The sequence below is a fragment of the Lampris incognitus genome, chromosome 1, assembly GCF_029633865.1.
Source record: "Lampris incognitus isolate fLamInc1 chromosome 1, fLamInc1.hap2, whole genome shotgun sequence".
NCBI lineage: Eukaryota > Metazoa > Chordata > Actinopteri > Lampriformes > Lampridae > Lampris > Lampris incognitus.
The window spans coordinates 148,994,429-149,021,084 of NC_079211.1; the positions used below are offsets into that span (position 1 = coordinate 148,994,429).

At 48.8% G+C, this 26,656-nt stretch overlaps 1 protein-coding gene across 1 annotated transcript in view; it reads right to left on the reverse strand.

Moving 5' to 3' along the window:
- The window catches only part of arl15a (ADP-ribosylation factor-like 15a), a 255,240-nt gene that overhangs the window by 93,711 nt on the left and 134,873 nt on the right, over positions 1 to 26,656 (reverse strand). Inside the window, exon 4 of the mRNA XM_056296956.1 lies at positions 15,900 to 16,108. Coding sequence (XP_056152931.1) covers positions 15,900 to 16,108 — 209 coding nt within the window. The remainder of the gene's footprint in view (positions 1 to 15,899; positions 16,109 to 26,656) is intronic.

Below are 26,656 nucleotides of genomic sequence, written 5' to 3' on the forward strand. Positions count from 1 at the left end.
TACAGATTGGGCATTTAGTCCTTCCAGTGAGTTCTGGGTCTACCCTGGGGTCTCCTTCCAGTTGGCCGTGCCAGGAAAACCTCCAAAGGAAGGCGCCCAGGAGGCATCCTAATCAGATGCCCGAGCCACCTCAACTGGCTCCTTTCGACGCGAAGGAGCAGCAGCTCTACTCTGAGCTCCCTCCGGATGTCCGAGCTCCTCACCCTATCTCTAAGGCTGAGCCCAGACACCCTACGGAGGAAACTCATCTCAGCCCCTGTTATCTTTCGGTCACTACCCAAAGCTCATGACCCTAGGTGAGGGTTGGAACGAAGATTGACTGGTAAATTGAGAGCTTTGCCTTCCGGCTCGGCTCCCTCTTCACCACAACGGTCCGGTATAACGTCCCCATTACTGCTGATGCTGCACCACTCAGGCGGGTTGGTGCAGCCTACTTTTTATGCATTCTGAAGTATTTTCTTAGAACAGAAAAAAATGCAGCATGATACTTTCTCATATAATGCTGCCACTGTTACCTGATGAACACACAGCCTGACTTTACCTAAAATCACAATGTCCACTTTTGAGGTTTAGCACAAATTGACTTGTGCATTATCCTAAATATGGAACCTTCACTCAGTGCATATTTTTTGGAGACAAAAATAAATTTAACAAAGCAACCACTCAAGGTATGCAACTTGACAGATCAAGCACAGTTAGGGTGTAACTTAGATAAATGAGTGATATAGTACAGGAAGGTGGCACGGTGGCGTAGTAGTGGTTAGCGCGGTCGCCTCACAGCAAGAAAGTCCTGGGTTCGAGCCCCGGGGTAGTCCAACCTTGGGATGATCCCGGGTCGTCCTCCATGTGGAGTTTGCACGTTCTCTCCGTGTCTGTGTGGGTTTCCTCCAGGTGCTCCGGTTTCCTCCCGCAGTCCAAAGACATGCAGATCATGTGAACTGGCCGTACTACATTGTCCCTACGTATGTGTGTGTGTCAGCCCTGTGATGGCCTGGCAGCGTGCCCAGGGTGTCTCCCCACCTGCCGCCCAATGACTTCTGGGATAGGATCCAGCATCCTCACAACCCTGAGAGCAGGATAAGCGGTTTGGCTAATGGATGGATGGATATAGTACAGCAGCATTTTCCGCGGTGCTACTACACAACTGAGTCTTCATGACCTGACACTTACTTGCCTGAGTTCAGCTTCAGGGCTAGCAGCCGTATGGAGGTTTCAGTGACCCTGCCACTATAAATGATATGGTCTTGAAAATAGTCGGGAGCATATTTCTAATTGTGCTTTCAGCATCAGCCAAATAGACCCGCTGCACTCACTTCGGACCAACTGGGCCACCACCTTGAGTGAAGAGTGGCTTGCCACCTGTTTCTGACCTGCACCTGGGTACTTTTAGTGTGACTTTCATTTAATATTAAGCAACCTTGCCTTAGAGAAGAGCATTTTGACAAGCCACCATCAATAAGTCATGACAGCACATAAATGTCCCCAAACTTCCTAAAGGCAAAGCGAAGAGAGTTTGGGGACTGAAAACACAATGTACAGCACCAGTCAGTGTTGTTGCCACCCCAATCCAATTCTGTTAAAGTTTATCTCGTTAAACCTTGTAATTTCTACTCCCGAACATGCAATGGAAAAAAAAGCGATTCTAAGAGACAGTGTCACATATTTCATGGGAAAAAATGTCCTTAGTTCAGTGCCTCATGCGTCACGTTTATTTTCTGACATGTAGAGCTTCACATGAGGGTTTGTTCTAATACCAGACATTTTCCAAGGTTTTAGAGGACAAATAAAATATGGCACACTCGATTTAGCTCAATAAACCATTATTTTAACACCATTTCTAATTATTGGGGTTAAGTATAGGAGTAGTACCTTTCCTACATGGCCTTTCGTGGCGTCCTAGCCTGGTCTCCATACACCCCAGCATCATGCCAAGCACAAAATATAGCCTCTCCATGATGAACGACCGTCCGTGCGTGGTGGAGAGCCACACCCTCCTCGCGGTAATCCTGTTAACGTTGTCAGGAGACAACAGGGCAGAACACGGCGGATCTAGAGGAGTAAACCTCAATAATAAATCCTGCTATTCCTAGCAGTAGTCCTCGGTGCACATCGATAGACTGATGTTATGGACCGGGGGACATTGTGGCTTTGCAGATGATCAGTGCATCTTGACAATGGAAAGGCACAAAATCTCCAGTTAGTGGAGAACCACAGAACTGCATGTGGAGTAGCGCCCCATGCTGTAAACACACATGCGCAACCCAAATCCTATAGGGGAGGCCTGACAGACAAGCCAGGTGAGGTTCTCACTTTTTGGCTCATATCTTCTATTAAACACCACCATTCTAGGATATGTGGAGGGGGATACATTATAAAGCACTTTTTGATTTTTAGTGACCATCGCCTTTAAGAAAACAGCAGTAGTAATGGGTTGAGAGAGGACGGTTAAGCATCCACACTTCCTTCAAAAGCTAAGCGCTCACACGAAATCTGTCGCGGACCCGAGTGCCCATTGAAATACAGAGGAGAAACTTGATCTAAAAAAAATAAAATTTTTTACATTGACTCTTGCTGTAACTTTTATCCAGGCTTTGGTAAACCCCATGGCGGTGGGGGTGGTAATGCTCTCCCAGACTTCCAAGCCACACCTTTCAAATCCGTGGAGAGAATGTCAAGGATGCTTCACTTTCTTGTTGAGCGAATCAAATACCAGCAGGGGAAGAAAAAAAAAAGTTCAGTCGAGCAGGCAACTTGAAGCTGATTTTGTTTTTTTATCAAGACACTGAAAAATATAAATTTGGAACAATGTTGGCTTGGCTCCATCTGATGATCTACTGTCGATGGCGTGTATTGTGTTCCCTGGTGGTGTGTTTCCCGGAACACAAAATTTCAATTTAAATCAGAACTGGTGTGCAATAAGAAGCAGCTTGAGTTGGACGATATCCATTACCCAAGCCGCTTATCCTAATTGGGGTCGTGGGATCCCAGCAGTCATTGGGCGGCAGGTGGGGAGACACCCTGGACAGGCTGCCAGTCCATCACAGTCACACCTAGGGACAATTTAATATGGTGGATTCACCTGACCTACATGTCTTTGGACTGTGGGAGGGAAACCGGGGCACCTGGAGAAACCCCACGCGGACACGGGGAGAACATGCAAACTCCACACAGAGGACGACCTGGGACGACCCCCAAGATCGGACGAGGTTGGACAATATGACATCTCTTTCCTCACAGCCACCACCATCCCTTCAATCTGTGATTGTTGATGTATTCAGGAGACATACAGACGGGAAGACATTTCAGCACTGATGATAGCCTTTGGCTGAAACATCTGCTTGTCTGTCCGCCTAAGGTAAAGAAGAAGTAGCAAACACATTTAGGTCCAATGAACCATGCTGTCGCTTGCAGCCTCAAAATGAGGAAACAAAAGGGAATAACAGAGATATCCTACGAAGTTGTCAAATGTTCAATGTTAAACAACTACGCGGAGACGGCTGTGTCTTGATCTGGGGCTCATGTTGTCCAGTGTAGGCTATCTGTCCTGAATATAGCCTAAGCTGCATGTTGTACTGCGACTCTTCATGGCACACATACATGTTTGCCTCACGCATGACACCTTCAGTGCTTCAGGATGCAAAAAAACTCCATCCATCATCCAAACCGCTTATCCTGCTCTCAGGGTCACGGGGACGCTGGAGCCTATCCCAGTAGTCATTGGGCGGCAGGCGGGGAGACATCCTGGACAGGCCGCCAGGCCATCACAGGGCCCACAAACACACACACATTCATACCTAGGGACAATTTAGCATGGACGATTCACCTGACCTACATGTCTTTGGACTGTGGGAGGAAACAGGAGCACCCGGGGGAAACCCACGCAGACACGGGGAGAACATGCAAACTCCACACAGAGGACGACCCGGGACGACCCCCAAGGTTGGACTACCCCGGGGCTCGAACCCAGGACCTTCTTGCTGTGAGGCGACCGCGCTAACCACTGTGTCACCGTGCTGCGGGTGCAAAAACTTTGAATAATCAAAATAAAGGAATTTAAATTGTTCATTCATTCATCATCAGCCGCTTCTCCGGGGTCGGGTCGCGGTAGCAGCAAGATAAGAAGGGCACTCCAGACGTCCCTCTCCCCAGCAATGCCCTCCAGCTCCTCCTGGGGGATCCCAAGGAGTTCCCAGGCCAGATTGGACATGTAGTCCCTCCAGCGAGTTCTGGGTCTACCCCGGGGTCTCCTCCCAGTTGGCCGTGCCCGGTAAAACTCCAAAGTAAGGCGCTCAGGAGGCATCCTGATCAGATCCCTGAACCTCCTCAACTGGCTCCTTTTGATGCGAGGGCTCTACTCCGAGCTCCCTCCGGATGTGCGAGCTCCTCACCCTATCTCTAAGGCTGAGCCCAGACACCCTACAGAGGAAACTCAGTTCAGCCGCTTGTATCCGCCATCTCACCTTTTCGGTCACTACCCAAAGCTCATGACCACAGGGGAGGCTTGGAACGAAGACTGACTGGTAAACTGAGAGCTTTGCCTTTACATCGGCCAAATAAATAAATAAACAACCCCACTGGCAATAAATCCTGATTTATTTGTCTATTGGTTCAACCGTTGTAGCAGCTAAACTTTTTTTTTGATGGCAAGGAAATCACTTCTTCAGAAAATGTACCGCACTATATCAAAGGTCAGATAAAAATAACTGTCGTAGCGAAGGGCTTTTCCTTCTCACTCATTCTGAAAGAAAGTATGCTTGACCGGACGCGGTTCAGGGCATGAGAACGGCTCACAGTTAAAACTCTGCAACGAGCCGTCATAACGGGGCACGCTGGAAACAAACGAGGCGAGCCTGTGCTGCACGGAGCCAGCCTGCGTGCCCTCGGCATCACTAAGTGCTTGGTAGAAAGCTATTCTTTTGGATCTTTGAGGGTCCATACCTGCTTTCCATTTAAGTCGGCATTAGAATTTGACGGTGAGCACAAGACTTACGCTCCGTTTATTTCTTAATACACCTTTTTTTTTGCAGGTATATAAAATGCAGGCAAAAAGAATATCCAGTCTTACGCAGCCTCCTCCGCATGGCCACTGAACTGGAAAACCCGGTAAGATCGGCTAGTAGTGATAGCATGGGAACCCGCGGCGACCTGAGAACAAACCTTGGAGAGAGACCCCCCGCGGACGGCGGGTAAACATTGTGTTAACATAAAAGAGGGTTTGCCCTCATGCAATTTTCAGTGGCCGAAAGAGCTAACCACGTCTTTCTTACTGACCCGCTATTTCCCATTTCTGCTTCAGTCTTTTTGAACAGGTTAAGACCTAGCGTCACCCGGAGCTTGCGTAACGCTTGTAGGCGAGACGGAGAAAGGGACATGACCTTTCCAACGTGAACTCACCCGAGCTTGCCGTAGAGCACAGTTTGAGGGGGGGGGGGGGAAAGAAAAAGAAAGAAGGTTGTAGGGGAATTTTTTTTCTCTGCTGGTTGGTCTTACCGGAGCTTCTTCATGAGTTTGCTCGACTGTATTTTATTCGATGCTCGATGGGATTAAAATCGAAAAGTAATGAACAAACACTATGCGCACGTCTGCTTTCAAATACAAAGCCAAATTGCAACCAGACTGGTTGCAAGAATTGATTGGTTGGGGGCGGCACGGTGAGCGGGGCGGCACGGTGGAGCAGTGGTTAGCGCGATCGCCTCACAGCAAGAAGGTCCTGGGTTCGAGCCCCGGGGTTGTCCGACCTTGGGGGTCGTCTCAGGTCGTCCTCTGTGTGGAGTTTGCATGTTCTCCCCGTGTCTGCGTGGGTTTCCTCCGGGTGCTCCGGTTTCCTCCCACAGTCCAAACACATGTAGGTCAGGTGGATCGGCCGTACTACATTGGCCCTAGGTACAAATGTGTGTATGTATGTGTGTGTGTGTGTGTGTATGTCGGCCCTGTGTGATGACCTGGCGGCCTGTCCAGGGTGTCTCCCCGCCTGCCGCCCAATGACTGCTGGGATAGGCGCCCTGAGAGCAGGATAAGCGGTTCGGATCATGGATGCACTGATGGTTGCAAGAATTTCTAACTTTGCACAGTAATCACCCATACCGCAAGACTGGACTCCTCATTGGCTAGTTCAGGGAACCCCACAAGTGCTGTAGCTGGATGTGACGAGTTGAACCTCTCTAGAAACTCCATGTGCCACACTAGGAAAGACAGCGGCCCTAAATAAAGACGAACTCAATTGGAAAAGAAGGGATAGAGATTATTTCAATCTGTTTAGCATGCATGCGGGAGAGACAGCGAGAGAGAAAAGAGAGACACAGATTTGATGGTCGGATAATTGACAGTCATTCTGCTGCTGTCGAGAGAGCGACACACTCCACAAGTCGGAGGTGAACTGAAAAGGCCCCCGCCACGGAGGCGTGACAAAGGGACATCCGGATGGCCGCCTCACGTGTCGGACCGTTTGCGAATGGCGCGGGAGAGATCGGTGTCTTTCGGAGAATGACACAGGTTGTACGCGGCGAAGGGCACATCAGGCTCAGGCCAGTAGCCGGTTGAGGGCTAATGAGATTTAATCAGCTGTGTTTTAATGAGGGCAAACAAAGGAACCAGCGTAGCCGGGCTCCAACCAGGCAGCGGTCCATTTGAGCATCAGCGAGATTAGAAAGTGTGTTTTGGTGACCGGGGCGTCCTTTGCTCTGAAGTGCAAGACAATCCATTCTAATCAAACGGGTTAAACAGGCTCAGGTAGAGTCACAAGTTGCCCTCGGAAGAATTCAGTTTGGGTCGTGACAGTAATCGGATCTAGAAAGGTCCTGCCTGGATTCTCGCAGTGCAGAAATAGCACAGACTATACAGCTCAGGAGGAGGACCGTCCGTCCACCGGACGTCCACTTTGACTCGTCCTTCAAAGAGTTACTTCAAACTACATAAGCCTCCTCAGACATGTGCACATGTAAGTGGGTACGAGCGCTGTGCAGGACTCGAGAGAGCAGGACTGCGGGGTTTTTCATGGAACATGAGAGAGAGACAGGCGGAGGATGCTAGCCATAACATCTGCTGGTTCTGACAGGGAGGTGGAGAGATGCTTTGAAAACAGAGCGAGAGAGAGAGGACGGAGGGGAAGTAGACTGCCTCTGTTATGCCGGGTTTTTTTTTCCTCTTTCTGGCTCCACCAGTCATGATTCATTGGGACCTGGGGGGGGGGGGGGGGGGTTACATGACCGTTGACATTTCCAATCTCTACTGTTACAGCCCGTCTGTCAGTGGTGCAGATAGCTGCTAAGTGGAAAAACAATAAAGGAATATGAGAAAAAACTTACAGATGCTCGTTGCCCTTCATGCGGAAGTAAATACATAGAGGGACAAAAAATATCTCTGATCCTTTATTTATCGTCAAACAAATATTCCCAGTGTGTTTAAATGACTTCGTCAAAGAAACACGAGCTCTCCACAACTTTTCATAGCTGACTGTTGCTCACATTACAGGGCAGAATGAGTTCTGGGTGTCACTGTGCGGCGAGCAACAATGGAAAACTTAATTGTTACGGTTTGCAGATGTCTGTCAGGGCAGATTATGCGACGTGTATCGTGACATCTTTTAGGGCACTGAGTTGCATAATGAAACCGAACGGATCTTTAGATCAACATGTTAAAAGGATTTACAGAGCAGTCTACCACTTACAGACACACACTGCCGTTTCCATGACCCTCCGGAGGGAGGGATGGGTCCGGGCAGTCTCAGCTCAGTCCGGTGTCAGCATGGCTGGAATAAGTTAAAAGCTGGTTCTCGTTCCTAGGCCCCCCAGTCAGTCGTGTTTTGGTTCTATTAATAGCCGACGGCGGCGTTTAAAGGGGAGTGAACTGGTCTGACGGGAGCTTTGCGCTGGACAGACGCTGGGTCAGGAATCTACGGTTTCCTGCTAAGTCAACATAAGAGAGGATTAGTGGGGCAAAACCTGCTCAGGCTCAATCTGCAGTCTGCCCTCCCAAAGACACAAGTCACCGGTAAAGATGTGTGTGACTTGTGTGCAGAACTGCCGCACTAGATGGTCAACCGACTAAAAGCGGCGCTCGTGCACCTTTTCCCCCATAGAGCCTTTTCACAGCAGCCATTTTGACATGAAACACAGGTATTACCACTCACATTAATGAAGGTTGGGGTCTACTGAGGTACAGAGCCTTAATAAACGGGATTAGTGCTTACCTACTACTTTGTGTCAAAATGACTGGTTTTGACACAGTTTTCAGTGACTGGTCCATTACTTCTCTAGCTTTTAGCTTCATTTCCATGATGGAAAGAGTCTATACACCTGGAGCTGTGCTAAAAGAGTAAATACCGAGGACGGTCTGACAGGCCGTGGAAGCGGGGCAGGCTAAGCTAGCTGCTAGCCCGTGCAGACCGGAAGTTCCAACAGTCATCCTGGCTGGTGTTTCTTCCCTTGGCCACTGATTTTTTTTTTTTATATAGTTTGGATGTGTTAGTTTGGATATATGTGTTAGTTTGGATATATGTGTTAGTTTGGATATGTGTGTTAGTTTGGATATGTGTGTTAGTTTGGATATGTGTGTTAGTTTGGATATGTGTGTTAGTTTGGATATATGTGTTAGTTTGGATATGTGTGTTAGTTTGGATATATGTGTTAGTTTGGATATATGTGTTAGTTTGGATATGTGTGTTAGTTTGGATATGTGTGTTAGTTTGGATATGTGTGTTAGTTTGGATATGTGTGTTAGTTTGGATATATGTGTTAGTTTGGATATGTGTGTTAGTTTGGATATGTGTGTTAGTTTGGATATATGTGTTAGTTTGGATATATGTGTTAGTTTGGATATGTGTGTTAGTTTGGATATGTGTGTTAGTTTGGATATGTGTGTTAGTTTGGATATGTGTGTTAGTTTGGATATATGTGTTAGTTTGGATATGTGTGTTAGTTTGGATATGTGTGTTAGTTTGGATATATGTGTATTAGTTTGGATATGTGTGTTAGTTTGGATATATGTGTTAGTTTGGATATGTGTGTTAGTTTGGATATATGTGTTAGTTTGGATATGTGTGTTAGTTTGGATATATGTGTTAGTTTGGATATATGTGTTAGTTTGGATATATGTGTTAGTTTGGATATATGTGTTAGTTTGGATATGTGTGTTAGTTTGGATATGTGTGTTAGTTTGGATATATGTGTTCTTGCAGTTTCCGGATGTGTTTTTGTCTTTGTGTTGCACTGCTGTGGGGAAACGATCTTTCATTTCATTTCATGTGTGCAAGTGCATGTATTTTTTTTACCCTTCGTTTTTTAGGGTAGGTCTAACAACCAACCTGACCCCCCACCCACCCATATACATCAGATTAAAAGTATTCAATACATAATGCAAGTAAAAGTACCCATATACTGAAATAACGTTCAGTATTCCCATGAGGACTCAACAGTCTGCCACTCGCCCTCATAACCAAATGACAAACACATTCATACAACTTTCCGCCTTCTGTAAAGAAGCAACAGTCAACCAGCTGAGCACCAGCCGGGCTGCAACCCTCAACCAGCCGCGCAGCAAGACAGCAATCAAATCTACTCAATATGTAGGGAAAAATGAAAAATGAATTCTGTGTTCTGGAGCCCAAAATCATATTACCGTCCGCCGTGCAGAGAGCATCTTGGAAGCACATGCCCCTACCCAACCCTGTCAAACCCACTTCATCTCATATGCTATTTCATTTCTCTACACTTTTATCTTTTAATTTCTTTTTGATTTTTTTCATTCTGTATTTCTTATTTCATGCCTTACTGTGCCTTATGTAAAGCACCTTGAATGACTTCTGCGTATGGAAGGTGCTTTACGAATAAACCTGCCTTGTCTTACCCCTGTCGAACCCAGATGTACTCACTGCAAAAAGAGCAGCCGAGACGGGGAGACAAAGCCGTCGCAGGTATTCTGTCAGATTCTGCAGAGGACCATTACCACAGTACAAAACAAAAAAAACAGCTTCTGTTGTGCATTAATACAAATGGCTCTGAGTTGTTGAATCGCTGGTTGGGGGAGTGGGCCTTACAAACCGATCAGACAGAACCAGAACTGGGACAAATATGGGAAGGAAAGTATATCACTATTGGTGCAAGATGATGCGCAGCACACTAAATGTTTCATTTTGATGAAAATACATTGTGGTATAGGTGCATGCCAAAAAAATAGAATATTGTGGAGAAGTTCATTATTTTCTGTAATCTAATTCAAAAAGTGAAACTTTCATATATTCTAGATTCATTACACATAAAGTGAAATATGTCAAGCCTTTTTTGTTTTAATGTTGATGATTATGGCTTACAGCTCATGAAAATCAAAAATCCAGTATCTCAAATTATCAGAATATTACAGAAGACCAATAAAAAAAAAAGGGTTTATAATATAGAAATGTCGACCTTCTTAAAAGTATGTTCATTTATGCACTCAATACTTGGTCAGGGCTCTTTTTGCACGAATTACTGCATCAATGCAGTGTGGCATGGAGGCGATCAGCCTGTGGCACTGCTGAGGTGTTATGTATGGAAGCACAGGTTGCTTTGATAGCGGCCTTCAGCTCGTCTGCACTGTTCGGGGGGGGGGGGGACTGGGGGGAATAGCGTGATCCTCCCACGTGCTACGTCCCCCTGGTGAAACTCCTCATTGTCAGGGGAAAAGAAGCGGCTGGTGACTCCACATGTATGGGAGGAGGCATGTGGTAGTCTGCAGCCCTCCCCGGATCAGCAGAGGGGGTGGAGCAGAGACCGGGACAGCTCGGAAGAGTGGGGTAATTGGCTGGACACAATTGGGAAAAGGGGAAAAAAAAATCATATATGGGGACACAATCATACAAGATGTTGGGGATTAAAGTCGTGGAGACTGGATGTGGAGACTGGATTCTTCACAGGAATACACTGAAGAACTTCTCTATAAACCACTGCATGGCTTTAAGGTGTTAGAGAGACCCGAACGACACATCTGAGCTTAACAATGGGTAACTTTATCAACAGTTAGTACACATCTAAAGGAGAATTTTAACACAATATAGTCCATTTTGTGCTGGTGGTGAATTAAACGGAATATCTATTTCAATACTACACTCTCAGACGTGAGACAAGTTTGCCAAATTCCCGTAGTGATCATGTTTCAACCTTTACCTTGGACCCAGTGAGATTCCTCTGGCATGTGTTATCGCTTGACACTTCTAAAAATGGACTCGGCTAGGTAACACCATACTACCACAACTATCATGAGTTACTATTCTGGTCTATTTGTCTTTCCTATAAATAACTTGAATAAACTACAATAATGACAAATTAAATACATTTCACACCAGTTACTAAAAAGTACTCGATATCGGACGTAACATATGCAGTGAGACAAAACCGTGTTACCTGCAGATAAAACCAGACGGGCCCTGACACACCAGGCCGACGGTCGGCCAATGTCGGGCCGTCGGTGAGCGCCTGTGACCCCAGTTTTTGCAGCGTGTCCCGCACCGTCGGCAGTAGTCGGACCCCTGTTGGCAGCTTTTCGGCCGATCCGGCGCGTTGGATCGGCGGAGCCCGTTGGTCAGAGAGATCGCTCCGACTGGCTGCTCAGCTTACGGAATCAGCGCTAAGCTAGCGAATCAGGGCTGTCGGCGGTAGTCTTTGCGGTGTGTTCAAGTGCTCCTTTTTGGCCCAGACGGTAAGGCGATGTGAGGGGACGCAACGGTCGGCCTTCGTCGCCGCTAGTCAGTTTGGCGTGTCTGGGCCTTCAACAATCATTGCACAGTTTAATCATTGGAAGTATACATGGTGCTGCTCTGCCTTGAGGTTCCATAAAGACTACCTGGTAATATGACCTCTAACATGAGGCTGTTCAGCACTGCTGATTATTCCGTGTTCTCTTTATCTTGTCGATGGCACCCAAATAGTCGTCAAACACTGTATTAGCTTCTCAGCTTTAATACCAGCTATTCGTTCTTGACACTTCAAATTAGCGTACGTTAACAGTGGACTCATCAAGTTTCAGTTAAGAATGATTCTTGTTGGCGTCGGGGTAGAATAGCGGTCTATTCCGTTGCCTAGCAACACGGGGATCGCCGGTTCGAATCCCCGTGTTACCGCCAGCTTGGTCGGGCGTCCCTACAGACACAATTGGCCGTGTCTGCGGTTGGGAAGCCGGATGTGGGCGTGTGTCCCGGTCGCTGCACTAGCGCCTCCTCTGGTTGGTCAGGGCGCCTGTTCGGGGGGGGGACTGGGGGGGAATAGCGTGATCCTCCCACGCGCTACGTCCCCCTGGTGAAACTCCTCACTGTCAGGTGAAAAGAGGCGGCTGCGACTCCGCAAATATCGGAGGAGACATGGTAGTCTGCAACCCCCCCCGGATCGGAAAAGGGTGTGGAGCAGTGACTGGGATGGCTCGAAAGATTGGGGTAATTGGCCAAGTACAATTGGGGAGAACCCCCCCCCCCCAAAAAAATAGTCTAAACTTGATTTTTGATTATTTCCAACACGTCTGCAACCCTCCCTGGGGTGGAGCAGTGACCAGGACAGCTCTGAAGAGTGGGGTAATTGGCCGGAAAAAGGAGGGAAACCCCCCCCCCCCAAAAAAAAGATTCTTGTTTAGTTGCTGTATAGAGTCCTCACAACAAGTTAAACTGCAGTTTCTGTCAAAGTCTTTCAGAGCTGCACGGCTCCTCTCTCTGAAACCTCTGCCGTCCAGCGGGGTTTTCCCGTATCGCCACAAGACTTTTCAGCCTCTGAGCAGGTGACGTTCTCTGCTGTTCTACTTCCTGGGTAAAGTCATCTAGCCCAGTGTTTCCCCAACCCGGTCCCTCAAGTTCCACCTGGCCTGCAGATTTTCTGAGTAACCCTGCAGATGTAGGCCTGCTTGTAGTTACTCAACCAATCCTATCAGAGCACTTAATTATGTCAAGTGTGCCAAATCTGACATAATCGTACGCTGGCTGGTTGCAATCAGGCCTACATATGCAGTGTTGCAGCGGGTACGCCGCGTTTGGCGTTACTGGCGTGCTGCTCATTGTGTAGGGGCAAGCACAGGGAAAACCTCTTAAATAGATGACTATGGTGTGTGACATACATTTTCCATCCAAATAACAGATTCTGGTTCCATTACCTTGTCAGACTAATGAGAAAATGAACAGGGGTATTAAATCATTGCCTTAAACTACGTCCTATGCCAACATGGTTAAGACCTTTGGATTAAAGGGCCCATATCATGCTTTCTGGGTTTTCCCCTTTCCTTTAATGTGTTATATATATACAACTGGGAGATGTATGTAAAATGTCTGCAGAGTTACAAAGCCCATAGTCCACGCTCTCTGATACAAAACACCGCCCGAAACGCCTCGTTTGTAGTCCAGCGGCTTCTTCCGTTACTTATCTACGTCACTATGGCACACATTTTGCCCACCTAGCGGCTAGTTTGGCCTGTCCTCAAAAAAAGTTAGGTTGAGCGGAGGCAAGAGGACTCAAGCAAAGTTGGGTTGGCGACATCCGGGTAGCGTAGCGGTCTACCTACACGGGGATCGGTGGTTCGCATCCCATGTTGCCTCCGCCTTGATCGGGCGTCCCTACAGACACAATTGGCCGGATGTGGGTATGTGTCCTGGTCGCTACACTAGCGCCTCCTCTGGCTGGCCGGGGCGCCTGTTCGGGGGGGGGAGGGGGAACTGGGGGGAATAGCATGATCCTCCCACGCGCTACGTCCCCCTGGTGAAACTCCTCACTGTCAGGTGAAAAGAGGAGGCTGGCGACTCCACATGTATGGAGGAGACGTGGTAGTCTGCAGCCCTCCCAGGATCGGCAGAGGGGGTGGAGCAGAGACCGGGACAGCTTGGAAGAGTGGAGTAAATGGCCAAGTGCAATTGGGGAGGAAAAAGGGGGGGGATCCAAACCCCCCCCCCCCCAAAAAAAACCAAAACAATGACAAATTGTGTGGCAGAAGCTGTTGTAATGCTCCTCGCCGAGGATAAATTATTAAAATACAATTTCTCCCATTTCGACTCAGCCATGTGAAGCCATGCAACCGATGTGCTTCATCAGCCTCCATCGTGTGCCGTGTGTGGTGTACACATGGCACACTGTTTACTTGCTGCACTGGCCAATGAGTCAGGCTACGCACAAGCGGCACGTGCCGTTTCATGTACTAAAGTTAAATGAAGCGGAATGGAAAACACGCCCCATCTGGCAGAAACCGGCACTGGGCCGGTCCAGTTTCGGAGCGCCCTCCTGAAAATCTGCAGAATGAGGAACGCCGGAGGAACGAGACCTTCACTTCAATCTCTAGGTGTCCGTCTGTTAACACTCAGTTTCCCCGAGAGAACGAGAAAAACCCTGCAGCTCGGAGTGGACACTCTGGAGATGGGAGTATCACACCCCCCCCCCCCCCACACACACACACACACACACAAAAGCAAGGACACACACACCTCCCTGAAGCTCCCTTTGGACAATGAATGTTATGAGCTTAAAACCACATGTTTTGTCAAACAGGTAGCAACCATCTTTTTCCCCCCCTTATTTACAGGAAATGTCTTTGCAGAAGATATCATTACGGTCATGAGAAATTGGGGATTATACTTTAATTACAATGATAATAACAATAATAATACAGAGGCTTGGACCACCCGCTATGCGGCAGAGATCAGAATGACATTTTCCCTCCAGGCTATGGCGTTTATACAATGCCTTTGTGTTTTTGTTTTTTTTACACCAAACCACTTCTCTTGTTTTGTTGCATTTGCTAAGCATCTTTTACAGTTCACGGCTGCAGAATGAAACATAATGCATAAAACATAATGCATAAAACCTCTTCCAGGTTCAGGTCATGGACTCATTATGATCCTATAATCCCACTGCGCAGCATTTGTTTGTTTCATCTTATCTCTTAACTATTTGCAAAGATATCCTTCTTCTTTTTTTTAGATCCCCCCCCTCCCCTTTTTTTCCCCAATTGTACCCGGCCAATTACCCCACTCTTCCCAGCCGCCCCGGTCTCTGCTCCACCCCCTCTGCCGATCCGGGGAGGGCTGCAGACTACCACATGCCCCCTCCCATACATGTGGAGTCACCTGCTGCTTCTTTTCACCTGACAGTGAGGAGTTTCACCGGGGGCATGTAGCATGTGGGAGGATCACGCTATTCCCCCCAGCCCCCCCCCCGCACCCCGAACAGGTGCCCCGACCGACCTGAGGAGGCGCTAGTGCAGCCACCAAGACACATACCCACATCCGACTTCCCACCCGCAGACACGGCCGATCGTGTCTGTAAGGACGCCCGACCAAACTGGAGGTAACACGGGGACTCGATCTGGCGATCGCCGTGTCGGTAGGCAACTGGTGAAACTCCTCACTGTCAGGTGAAAAGAAGCGGCTGGCGACTCCACATGTATGGGAGGAGGCATGTGGTAGTCTGCAGCCCTCCCCGGATCAGCAGAGGGGGTGGAGCAGAGAAGAGTGGGGTAATTGGCTGGGTACAATTATAGAGAAAAAGGGGGGGAAATCCAAAAAAATATATAAAAAAAATGCACTCACACACACACACACACACACACGAACAGACATGTGACATTTTCAACCCCCTTTTGAACACAACTCCAGAATCTGACCGCACAAGAAGACCCCTCACTGTCTGAACGACGGTGTCAGCGTGAAGCTGAGTTTGAGAATTTCTCTCAGACGTGGCTTCGTATGAAAGTGAGTAAAATGTGTCTGAAATTATTTTTCTAATCTCGCTTGTTCAACATGTTCACTTCATGTGAACACGTAAAAGCAGCATTCCTTGCACACACCTCCCACCGCAGACTGTACCCCCGTGGACTCATTTTACGCACAACAAACACAACAACTCATCCCTGCATGGGTAGGGATGGACTGCATGGACTGTGCGTGTGTGGAGGGTGGAGGCTACCTGGTTTGGCGTCCTTGCGGCGGGCTTGTCCTGGTGGTTGGCGAGGATGAGGAAGGGCAGCGTGCAGAGCTGCGGGTGCTGCAGGGCCGAGTGGAGCTCGTTCCGCGCCGCTTCGAGGTCCTCGTCAGACGAGGCGCTGTCCAGGACGAAGATCACGCCCTGCGAGCCCTGGTAGTACCGGCTCCAGTACTTCTTAATGTTGTCGGCTCCTGTGGGGAGACACAACCAAGCTGATTTGAGTTTTTGTCGGAGGGGGGAGGGGGGCGGGGGGGGGGTTCTTCTCTTAAGTGCTACAGCCAATCTCCAAACTCCAAACGATGCTGACAGCTCGTGCAGTGAGACAGGAGTTCAGTCTGGAGAGGACACACACACACACACACACACACACACACACACACACACACACACACACACACACACACACACACACACACACACCTCTCCGGTTGTGGTGTTTCTTGCATGCTGCTGAAGTGACTGGAATTTCCAGCAGTCTTTAGACGGACCCTGACCTTAATGAACCCACGACACCCATCCCACACCAGGGTGCTGCTTCACTCATCATGCTGCATCATGAATAAGGACCTTTTTTATTTTATTTTTACACCCCCCCCCCCTTTTTTTTTCTCCCCTATTGTATCCGGCCAACTACCCCACTCTTCCGAGCCATCCCGGTCACTCCTCCACCCCCTGTGCCGATCTGGGGAAGGCTGCGGACTACCACACGCCTCCTCCGATACGTGTGGAGTCGCCAGCTGCTTCGTTTCACCCGACCGACCGACCAGAGGAGGCGCTAGTGCAGCGACCAGGACACATACCCACATCCGGCTTCCCACCCGCAGACGCGGCCAACTGTGTCTGTAGGGACGTCCGACCAAGCCGGAGGTGACGCGGGGATTTGAACCGCCGATCCCCGTGTTGGTAGGCAACGGGAATGGACCGCTACGCCACCTGGACGCCCATGAATAAGGAGCCTTTTAACTGAATCTTGAACAACGGGAGACACGCGGGGTTTCAACGGCCAGTGGTGGGACATAACAGCTGATAAACACAGAGAGCGTTGCAGCTCCTGCAGCAACAGTTTATACCGGACATCATCTCAAAGCCAAAGCCATGTGACCTGCCGACTTAGCCACACACAGGCCTGGCTTTACCGGCGCCTTGCTTGTTCGTGCCCATTTGTTCCATTAAAAGAATGTTTGTGTTATTTTACTATTCCAGAAATAACAATAACAAACAGCAATATTTCGCTGAACGAATGACACAATTCTGAACCCCGCTGCCGTCCACGCCACGAGATTCACCATCACGCCTAAAGACACCCAGCTGGCCTGCCGCAACCGCGGAGAATACGCTTAAACGCCCTAATCCAACCGTCCCTACATAAAGTGTTCCTGATTCCTGATTCGTGTGATATGAGGGACAAGCTCGGGAAGACGGTGGAAAAACTGTGCCGACCACCACCATCTGCCGTCAGCCGTCTGCTGTCATGACAGATCTCCACCACCCACAGCTTCAGATCTGTTCGGCATACACGAACAGCTTCTTTAAAACTGACCTCTTCCGTGTCCTTGTCTTTATATGGATGGGAGCGGGACACATCCTTCTGGAGTTCTTTTCTTTAGTTGCATCTCGCAAGTCTCGGAGGATACTGGCATGCCTCTGTCATCACCACCCTCACATTCACTGGGTTCACATGCACAGTTAAGGGGAGCTACGGTTACAGCTCCATCAGGCCATGTAACTGGACTACTGTCGTCGTCCCAGTACACAAGAACCGGGGGAGAACCGATTTATTGACAGAAGTATGCCCGACCTCGGTACGGTAGGTGGCGACATGCCCCCTTTCAGCTGGTTGCTATCGGACCTTCTTCCGGTTGACCCATTGTGTCACAGACCAAACAAGCGACGGACAAGTTAGCAGGTGTGCAGCAGCAGGCCTGTTTGAGGAGCTTCCACCGAACACGGATTTGTTCGGGGGTTCTTTTAAATCCCGCTTCGTCCAACTTTTCTGCCACTTTCTTAAGTAGTTCGCCATTCTGCGTTCTCCTTCCATCCATGTACTTCAGGATACTCAACTCCTTCAGCTGACACAACACGAAGTTTGTCTCCTCGTCTGTCCAGAAATGCGAGGTTCTCGCTCCAGCACTCGCCATGTTGATACTGTTGAGACTACGCTGTTCCACTTCCGGGTGAAAGACCGCCGCGGGAACTATGGATCCTGCGCAGAACACCTAGGCCAGTTCAGGGCCGATTGAAGCGTATACATGCCAGAGCAAATCCATCCCCAACCGCGTCATCTAGGTGTGTTAGTCCCACTTCAAGAAATTCGATTTAGTACGATTTCAGTCGGACCAACACGTTTACATGTATTTTAAAAGTCCAGTTTCAGTCGGACTAACACAAGAAATCCACTTTTTCTAACGTCATGTAAACGTACCGATCGACAACTGAATGTGTCAGCTCCCTTGCATCTGCTAGGGTCACTGATTGTGTAAGTTGTGCCACACACCTGAGGTAGAAGTCCCTCACTCGACTGCCCTTTTTGCGGAGACAGTCCCACTGACTACGGGCACAAACAAACGAGACCAGTTTTGAACAGTGTGGACGATAATGGGGTGCAGGGTGATGCCACAGCCTATAACACATAATGCTTAATGTCTCGAAAAACATTACAACACAAACAATAGTTTTCGCGGCACAAATGAATGATAATATTTTCATTCATGTTGTGATTACATGGGGTGCCAACTTCACGGAGGTCCTGGCTTTGTCTTTGAGCCCGCAATGCACAAAGTAGACTACAAATGTCAACTGCGCTCTGTCCCCTTCAGTTTACCATGAACAACATATGGTTCCTTTTTTGTGCAGCAATTTGGGCCAAGCACATCCGCTCACCAAGGTTCAGACGCCACAACTTTTATTTGTTAGTGTAAGTAATTTGAGGAAGAGACCTACATGCTCACAAAATGACTCACTCTTGTCCCCATCGCATTTCTCTACTGACAACACACACACACACGCATGCATGCATGCAAACAAAAACACACACACACACACACGCACACAACTTTTCTTTGACAGTGTTGGCAAATCCTGCTGCAACCGGAAAGACAGACTGAGCTCTTATCAAAGAAAAAAAAACATGTGTCTAAATCTTTTGAGCAATCCTTTACTTTCTCTAACAGAAAAAACAAAATCATGAGCAGTGTTTTTCAAACCCAATACTGTTGTCAAAGTACAACAAATTCAAATAAATGACAGGTTGTTCCCCTGACTTCAATGCTTAAATTGTTAAAAATTGCCTGCAGAATAGAGCAAAACCTTTTTCTGATATTAATTTTTTTATATTGTAGTTTACTGAAGCAGCAGACTATCACAATCTGTTCTCAATACTATCATGCTGGACTTGTACATTCTTGCCTTATTTTGACCCAATTCCACCTCCTCCTTCATGTTCAGGATGCACTGCTACTGACAATGATACTGGTATCATTATCAGACACGTGACTCCGTGTGTGGGAAGATGGCTGCGCAAAATCGCGTTTGCAGCAGCCTCATCCAGTGCTGGTGTCGGAAGATCTACTACTACTACTACTACTTTCGGCTGCTCCCGTTAGGGGGCGCCACAGCAGATCATCCGTTTCCATTTCTTCCTGTCCTCTGCATCTTCCTCTGTCACACCAGCCACCTGCATGTCCTCCCTCACCACATCCATAAACCTCCTCTTTGGCCTTCCTCTTCTCCTCTTCCCTGGCAGCTCCATATTCAGCATCCTTCTCCCAGTATACCCAGCATCTCTCCTCCACACATGTCCACACCGTCTCGATCTTGCCTCTCTTGCTTTGTCTCCAAACCGTCCAACCTGAGCGGTCCCTCTAATATAATCATTCCTAATCCTGTCCTCCTTCGTTACTCGGGATCTTCCGACACCAGTGCTGGTGTCGCGAATTCACATTTGCGGTGGCTTCACCCAGTACCGTCCATGCAGTGTCTTTGTTCACGTCTGCGTCTAAGTTTCGTTTTTCGGGCCTGGTGGCCCGTCCAGGATGTCTCCCCGCCTGCTGCTCAATGACTGCTGGGATAGGCTCCAGCATCCCCGCGACCCTGAAAGCAGGATAAGCAGTTTAGATAATGGATGGATGGATGGCTGGGAGAGCAGGGCAGGCTAACCTAACTGCTATCCCACGCAGACCGGCAGTTCTGATAAGACCGAGGGTGGTCTGGCATTCGCTGTGGTGTTTTTGATGTCGTTGTGAGGAGTGCGGAGAGGTGTGTCGAGGGTGTCTGGCCGGGAGACCTGGTGCTGGATCAGCAGGGAGAGCTTGGTCTGCTTCGTCCAGTGGACCCGCGGATCATGGCCCCTGCCTGGAGCTGCACCAAAGGAGGCGCGGAGGGTGGTCTGGTGGGACGCAGAAGTGGGGCAGGCGGGGCTGGCTGCTGACCCGTGCGAGCCGGCGGTTCTGACGGTCACCCTGGCTGGCGTTCGTTCCCTTGGACATTGATTTTTTGGTTAGTTCGGATATGTGTTAGTTTGGGTATGTGTGTTCTTGTACTTTTTGGATGTGTTTTTGTCTTTGTGTTGCGCTGCTGTGGGCTGGGGGAAACAGCATTTCTCCTGATTCCTGTGTTCGATATTGGGCTGATACCAAGCTAAAATGGAGTATAGCTATTGGAAATTTTACTCATCTCATCTCATCTTCAGCCGCTTTTCCGGGGTTGGGTTGCGGTGGCAGCAAGACAAGTAGGGCACTCCAGAAGTCCCTCTCCCCAGCAACGTTAGGGTTAGGGTTAGGGGATCCCAAGGCATTCACAGGCCAGATTGGACATGTAGTCCCTCCAGCAAGTTCTGGGTCCATACCAGGGTCTTCTCCCAGTTGGCCATGCCTAGTAAACCTAATCAGATGCCTGAACCACCTCAACTGGCTCCTTTGGATGCGAAGGAGCAGCAGCTCGACTCCGAGCTCCCTCCGCATGTCCGAGCTCCTCACCCTATCTCTAAGGCTGAGCCCAGACACCCTACGGAGGAAACTCATTTCAGCCGCTTGTATCCGTGATCTCACCTTTTCGGTCACTACCCAAAGCTCATGACCATAGGTGAGGATTGGAACGAAGATTGACTGGTAAATTGAGAACTTTGCCTCCCGGTTCAGCTCCTTCTTCACCACAATGGTCTGGTACAACGTCCGCATTACTGCTGATGCTGCACCAACCTGCATGTCAATCTCCCGCTCCATCCTACCCTCACTCATGAACAAGACCCTGAGATACTTGAACTCCTTCACCTGAGGCAACAACTCATCCCCAAACTGGAGGGAGTAATCCACCATTTTCCGGTAGAGGACCATGGCCTCAGACTTGGAGTTTCTGACTCTTGTCCCGGCCATTTCACACTCAGCTGCAAACCGCCCAGTGCGTGCTGGAGGTCGCGTTCTGATGAAGCCAACAAAACACATCATCTGAGAAGAGCAGAGATGCAATTCTGAGGTTCCCAAAACGGACACACTCTTCACCTTGGTTGCGCCTTGAGATCCGGTCCATGAATATCCCAAACAGAATCGGAAACGAGGGGCAAACTTGGCGGAGTCCGACACCCACTGAAAATGTGTTTGACTTTGTGCCGAGAATGCGGACACAGCTCTCACTTTGGTTATACAAGGACCAGATGGCTTGTAGCAACTGCCCCGGTACCCCATACTCCCGCAGTACCCTCCACAGAGTGCCCCGGGTACACGGTCGTAAGCCTTCTCCAAGTCCACAAAACACATGTAGCCTGGCTGGTCAAACTCCCATGCCCCCCCTCAGCACTTCCACAAGGGTAAAGAGTTGGTCCGTTGTTCCAGGGTCAGGACGGAATCCGCATTGTTCCTCCTGGATCTGAGGTTCAACAATTGGTCGGAGCCTCCTTTCGAGCACCCTAGAGTAGACTTTCCCAGGGAGGCTGAGCAATGTGATGCTCCGATAATTGGAGCGCACCCTCCGTTTCCCCTTTTTGAATATGGGAACCACCACCCCAGTCTGCCACTCCACACGTACTGTCCCTGAGCTCCACGCGACACCTAAGAGGCTTGTCAATCAAGACAGCCCAACAATGTCCAGAGCCTTCATCATCTCAGGGTGACTCTCATCCACACTCGGCACTTTGCCAACGAGGAGCTTTTTAACTACCTCAGAGACCTCTGCCAGGGATATGGGTGGAGCTTCCCCTGAGCCTTCAGACTCTACCTCATCCACTGAAGACATGTTAGTCGGGTTCAGGAGCTCCTAAAAGTGTTCTTTCCACCACTCGACAACATCCCCAGTCCGGGTCAACAGTTCCCCTCCCCGGCTGAACACAGCCTGAGTCAAGCCCTGCTTCCCCTTCCTGAGTCACCGGATGATTTGCCAGAACTTCATTGAGGCCAACCGAAAGTCCTACTCCATAGCCTCACCGAACTCCTCCCACACCCGAGTTTTTGCTTTCGTGACCGCCGAAGCAGCAGCCCTTCTGGCCTCCCGGTACCTGTCTGCTGCTTCAGGACCAGGAGGCCAGAAGGGCTGCTGCTTTGGCGGTTGCGAAAGCAAAAACTCGGGTGTGGGAGGAGTTCGGCGAGGCTATGCAGGAGTGGAAATTTTACCCTCAACCAAAATCATACGTGGGCACATGTTGGTTCTAAGCCAAATGAAAAAGGAGATAACTTGGAGGAGGCAATTTGTTGGATTTGCAGCAAAAAGGTGGCGGTCAAAAGTGCTAATACCACAAATTTAAAAAAACCCATCTATGGCTCCACCACCCCACCCAATTCGCAGAACTTGGAAAGACAGACGGCTCAGAAAATAGGGTAATTAGCCACGCACAATTGGGAAGAAAAAGCCACAAAAAAAGACAAAGTAATCATTAATCACCATTTTTTGTATGACGATTAATCATTAACTAAAATGTCATGATCGTGACAGCCCTAGACACCACAGTAACTGGACTAATAAATGACAAAAATGAAAATGCCTATAGGGAGGAGGTGAGGGACCTATCCATATGGTGTCAAGAAAACAACCTCTCCCTGTATGCTGGAAAAAAAGGAGATAATCATTGATTTTAGGCAGTCCAAATGGTTCAGACACCAGCTTATGCCTATGATGTCCCTGCTGAATTTGTGAAAACTTCAGAATTTTAGCGATTCAGATCTCAGCCTCCCTCTCCTGGTTTCCACGCACCAGTAGTGTCATTAAGAATGTACAAATGAGACTATACTTGCAAGAGTTCCAAAAATTCATAATTAAAAAAAACAAAAACAAAAACCCTGGTCAGTTTCTATCAGACCACAATAGAGAGCATCCTTACTGGAAGCATACTGTGTGGTTTGGCAACCTGACTGAACAGGGCCACAAACTGAGAAGGATAGTAAAAACGGCTTCAGACATAATAGCAACAGCCCTGCCACAGCTTCATGGATATTTGCGTCACCTGTTGCAGAAGGAAGGCTGTAAGTATGATGGAGGACAGCATCCACCCAGCACATGGTCTGTTCTCCTCCTTCCCTCAGGACAACACTTACAGAGAGCATCAGAGCTCCAACCAGCCGCCTCAGACAGTTTTTACCCCCAGGGGGTCAGAATAATGAACAGTAGGCACCTCACATAACGTCAGTGATTTATTATTTTGTGGAATTTCCAGTTTCTTACTTATTGTTTTTGTTATTATTTATTATTGCCTTATTTAGTAAAGTTTTATGGGCTGAGAAAGCCAGGGCACATGCATTTCATTGCATTTGAAGGTATATGGTACTTTTTATATGTATATGACAATAAAGTGAAACTTGAACTTGGTTGTGGTGATTCAAAACCTTTGAAAAACCTGTAAATATCAAAATTAATGAATGTCCCAATATAAAAGTGAATGAACTTGTGACCTTTTTAACCATATCAAGTTTGATATGGTTAAAAAGAAAAATAAGAGCAAAATCCATATTCACTTGGGGTGTCTCGCCTGAACACAACAAGCAAAATGCCAAATGCAAAGCCCCTTCTACCAGCTCATGTACACACTTCTCTAGCCCAGCTGAATGCGAGATCTTTATTTTCTCAAGGTTTCACTATTCCAGTCCACACTTCATAAACAGACAGGACCCCCCCCAAAAATACACAATATCTAGCGTAGCCAGGGCACGACATTTCAGAGAGGGCAGAAACACTGACACATCACATCCATGCTGACTTCACAACCTCGATATCTCCTTTAAGAACTGATTCAAAAATGTTCCTCTGAGCATCCGGATGGCGTGGCGGTCTATTCCGTTGCCTACCAACACGGGGATCTCCGGTTCAAATCCCCGTGTTACCTCCGGCTTGGTCGGAGGTCCCTACAGATACAATTGGCCGTGTCTGCGGGTGGGGAGCCAGATGCGGGTATGTGTCCTGGTCGCTGCACTAGCGCCTCCTCTGGTCGGTTGGGGCGCCTGTTAGGGAAAGAGGGAAACTGGGGGGAATAGCGTGGTCCTCACATGCGCTACATCACCCCGGTGAAACTTCTCACTGTCCGGATAAAAGAAGCGGCTGGTGACTCCACGTGTATCGGAGGAGGCCTGTGGTAGTCTGCAGCACTCCCCGGATCGGCAGAGGGGGTGGAGCAGCAACCGGGACAGTTTGGAAGAGTGGGGTAATTGGCTGGGTACAATTTGGGAGAAAAATGGGGGAAAATCCAAAAAAAAGAACTGATTCAAAAATGTTCCTCTGGGTGTCCGGGTAGTGTGGCGGTGTATACCGTTGCCTACCAACATGGGGCTCTCTGGTTCAAATCCGTGTTACCAGAGGTAACATGATTGACTGTTACTGTGAGTGGGAAGCTGCATGTGCAGCTGTATGTGTTCTGGTTGCTGCACTAGCGCCTCCTCTGGTAGGTCAGGGCGCCTGTTCGGGGGTGGGGGGACAGGGAGGAATAGCGTGAGCCTCCCATGCGCTACGTCCCCCTGGTGAAACTCCTCACTGTCAAGTGAAGAGAAGCGGCTGGCGACGCCACATGTATCGGAGAAGGCATGTGGCAGTGTGCAGCCCTCCCCATATCGGCAAAGCGGGTGGAGCAGCGACTGGGACGGCTCGGAAGAGTGGGGTAATTGGACGGGTACAACTGGGGAGAAAAAGGGGAAAAATTTTAAAAAAAAATGTTCCTCTGAATGTTCAGTGCATCAAATACAGAACTCCAATCGGCCCAACTCATCCATTTCGCATCACTGAAACCTGCTCCATCCAGTAAGGTCGACTAAAGCCACGGCCTTTTTCTCCAGAGCCCAAGGAGCACAGGCCACATCATGCAGAACCGGGCCTTCTGCTGAGCTGCTGCCTAACTGTGGGAACACAGCCAGACTGTGTTAAACTGCCCTAAAGTGAGCATGTAACGACGGACCGGAACCCATCCCTGCATGGTGAGGCCTTCTCACGGAGCGATTAACAGTTTGTTAAGGCCTCCAACCGTCTATTTAAAAGGGGGGCAGCAGCATAAAATCCAGATGGAGAAATGATGAGCAGAATAAAAGGATTAATAAAAGAAGAAACACGATGGTATTAAATAAACTTTCGACTTCAAAAAGGCCAGAAGTGATGTAGGCTTGTAACAGTTCATTAACAGTCTTTTGTTAATAACATTTATGGATCTGTTTTCACGTTAAAAGCTGACAGAAAGAACACGGTTTCATTACTGTGGGTGTGCAGAGCTAAGGTTCAAGTGAGCTTTATTGCCATACACACATAAACAGTACCATCTACATTCCGACGCAATGCAATGCATACGCAACGGACTTTATAGCCTCCTCACAATTGTGTGATGCACAAACACCATCATAGTCGCTGTACTTCAAACCCTCCGCTCCAGTTTGCAACCGTGCAACTGCTTGTAGATGTGTGCTACGGCTAGCTCTCCTCCAAATTCAACACATTGACATTACATAATGACGTTTACTCATTTAAATGAGAATACCAACACAGGGATCGCCGGTTCAAATCCCCGTGTTACCTTTGGCTTGGTCGGGCGTCCCTACAGACACAATTGGCCGTGTCTGCGGGTGGGAGACAGGATGTGGGTACGTGTCCTGGCCGCTGCACTAGCGCCTCCTCTGGTCGGTCGGGGCGCCTGTTCAGGGGGGAGGAACTGGGGGGGGAATAGCGTGATCCTCCCACGTGCTACGTCCCCCTGGCGAAACTCCTCACTGCCAGGTGAAAAGAAGCGGCGGGTGACTCCACTTCTATTGGAGGAGAGGCGGTAGTCTGCAGCCCTCCCCGGATCAGCAGAGGGGGTGGAGCAGCGACCGGGACTGCTCGGGGTAATTGGCCGTATACAATTGGGAAGAAAAAAAAAAGGGGGGGGGGTGTCGAAGAAAAAGATGTTTCTATCCAAAGCAGACTACCAACAGACCATCAGGTACAACACCGGGGCTCAGACTGGACCGTACCGCTGTGAAAGACGGGGATCTGGTGTGGCCTAAGGGTTTAATAATGCCGCTTTAACACGAGACGTGAAATCCCCGGTGGTCAGCGCACCACAGACTCACACTGACTGTCAGTTCAGTTGGCCACTCTGGACTTTGGCTTTGATACAGATACTGAACAGCTTACGTTTAAAAACGAAATCTTTGTGGCAAAATGTAACATCCATTCCCTTACTATACTGTCTACTCCCGCTGTCCACCCATTCATCATCCGACCCGCTTATCCCGCTCAGGACTGCCGGGACGCTGGAGCCTATCACAGCAGTCATTGGGAGGCAGACGGGAAGACACCTTGGACAG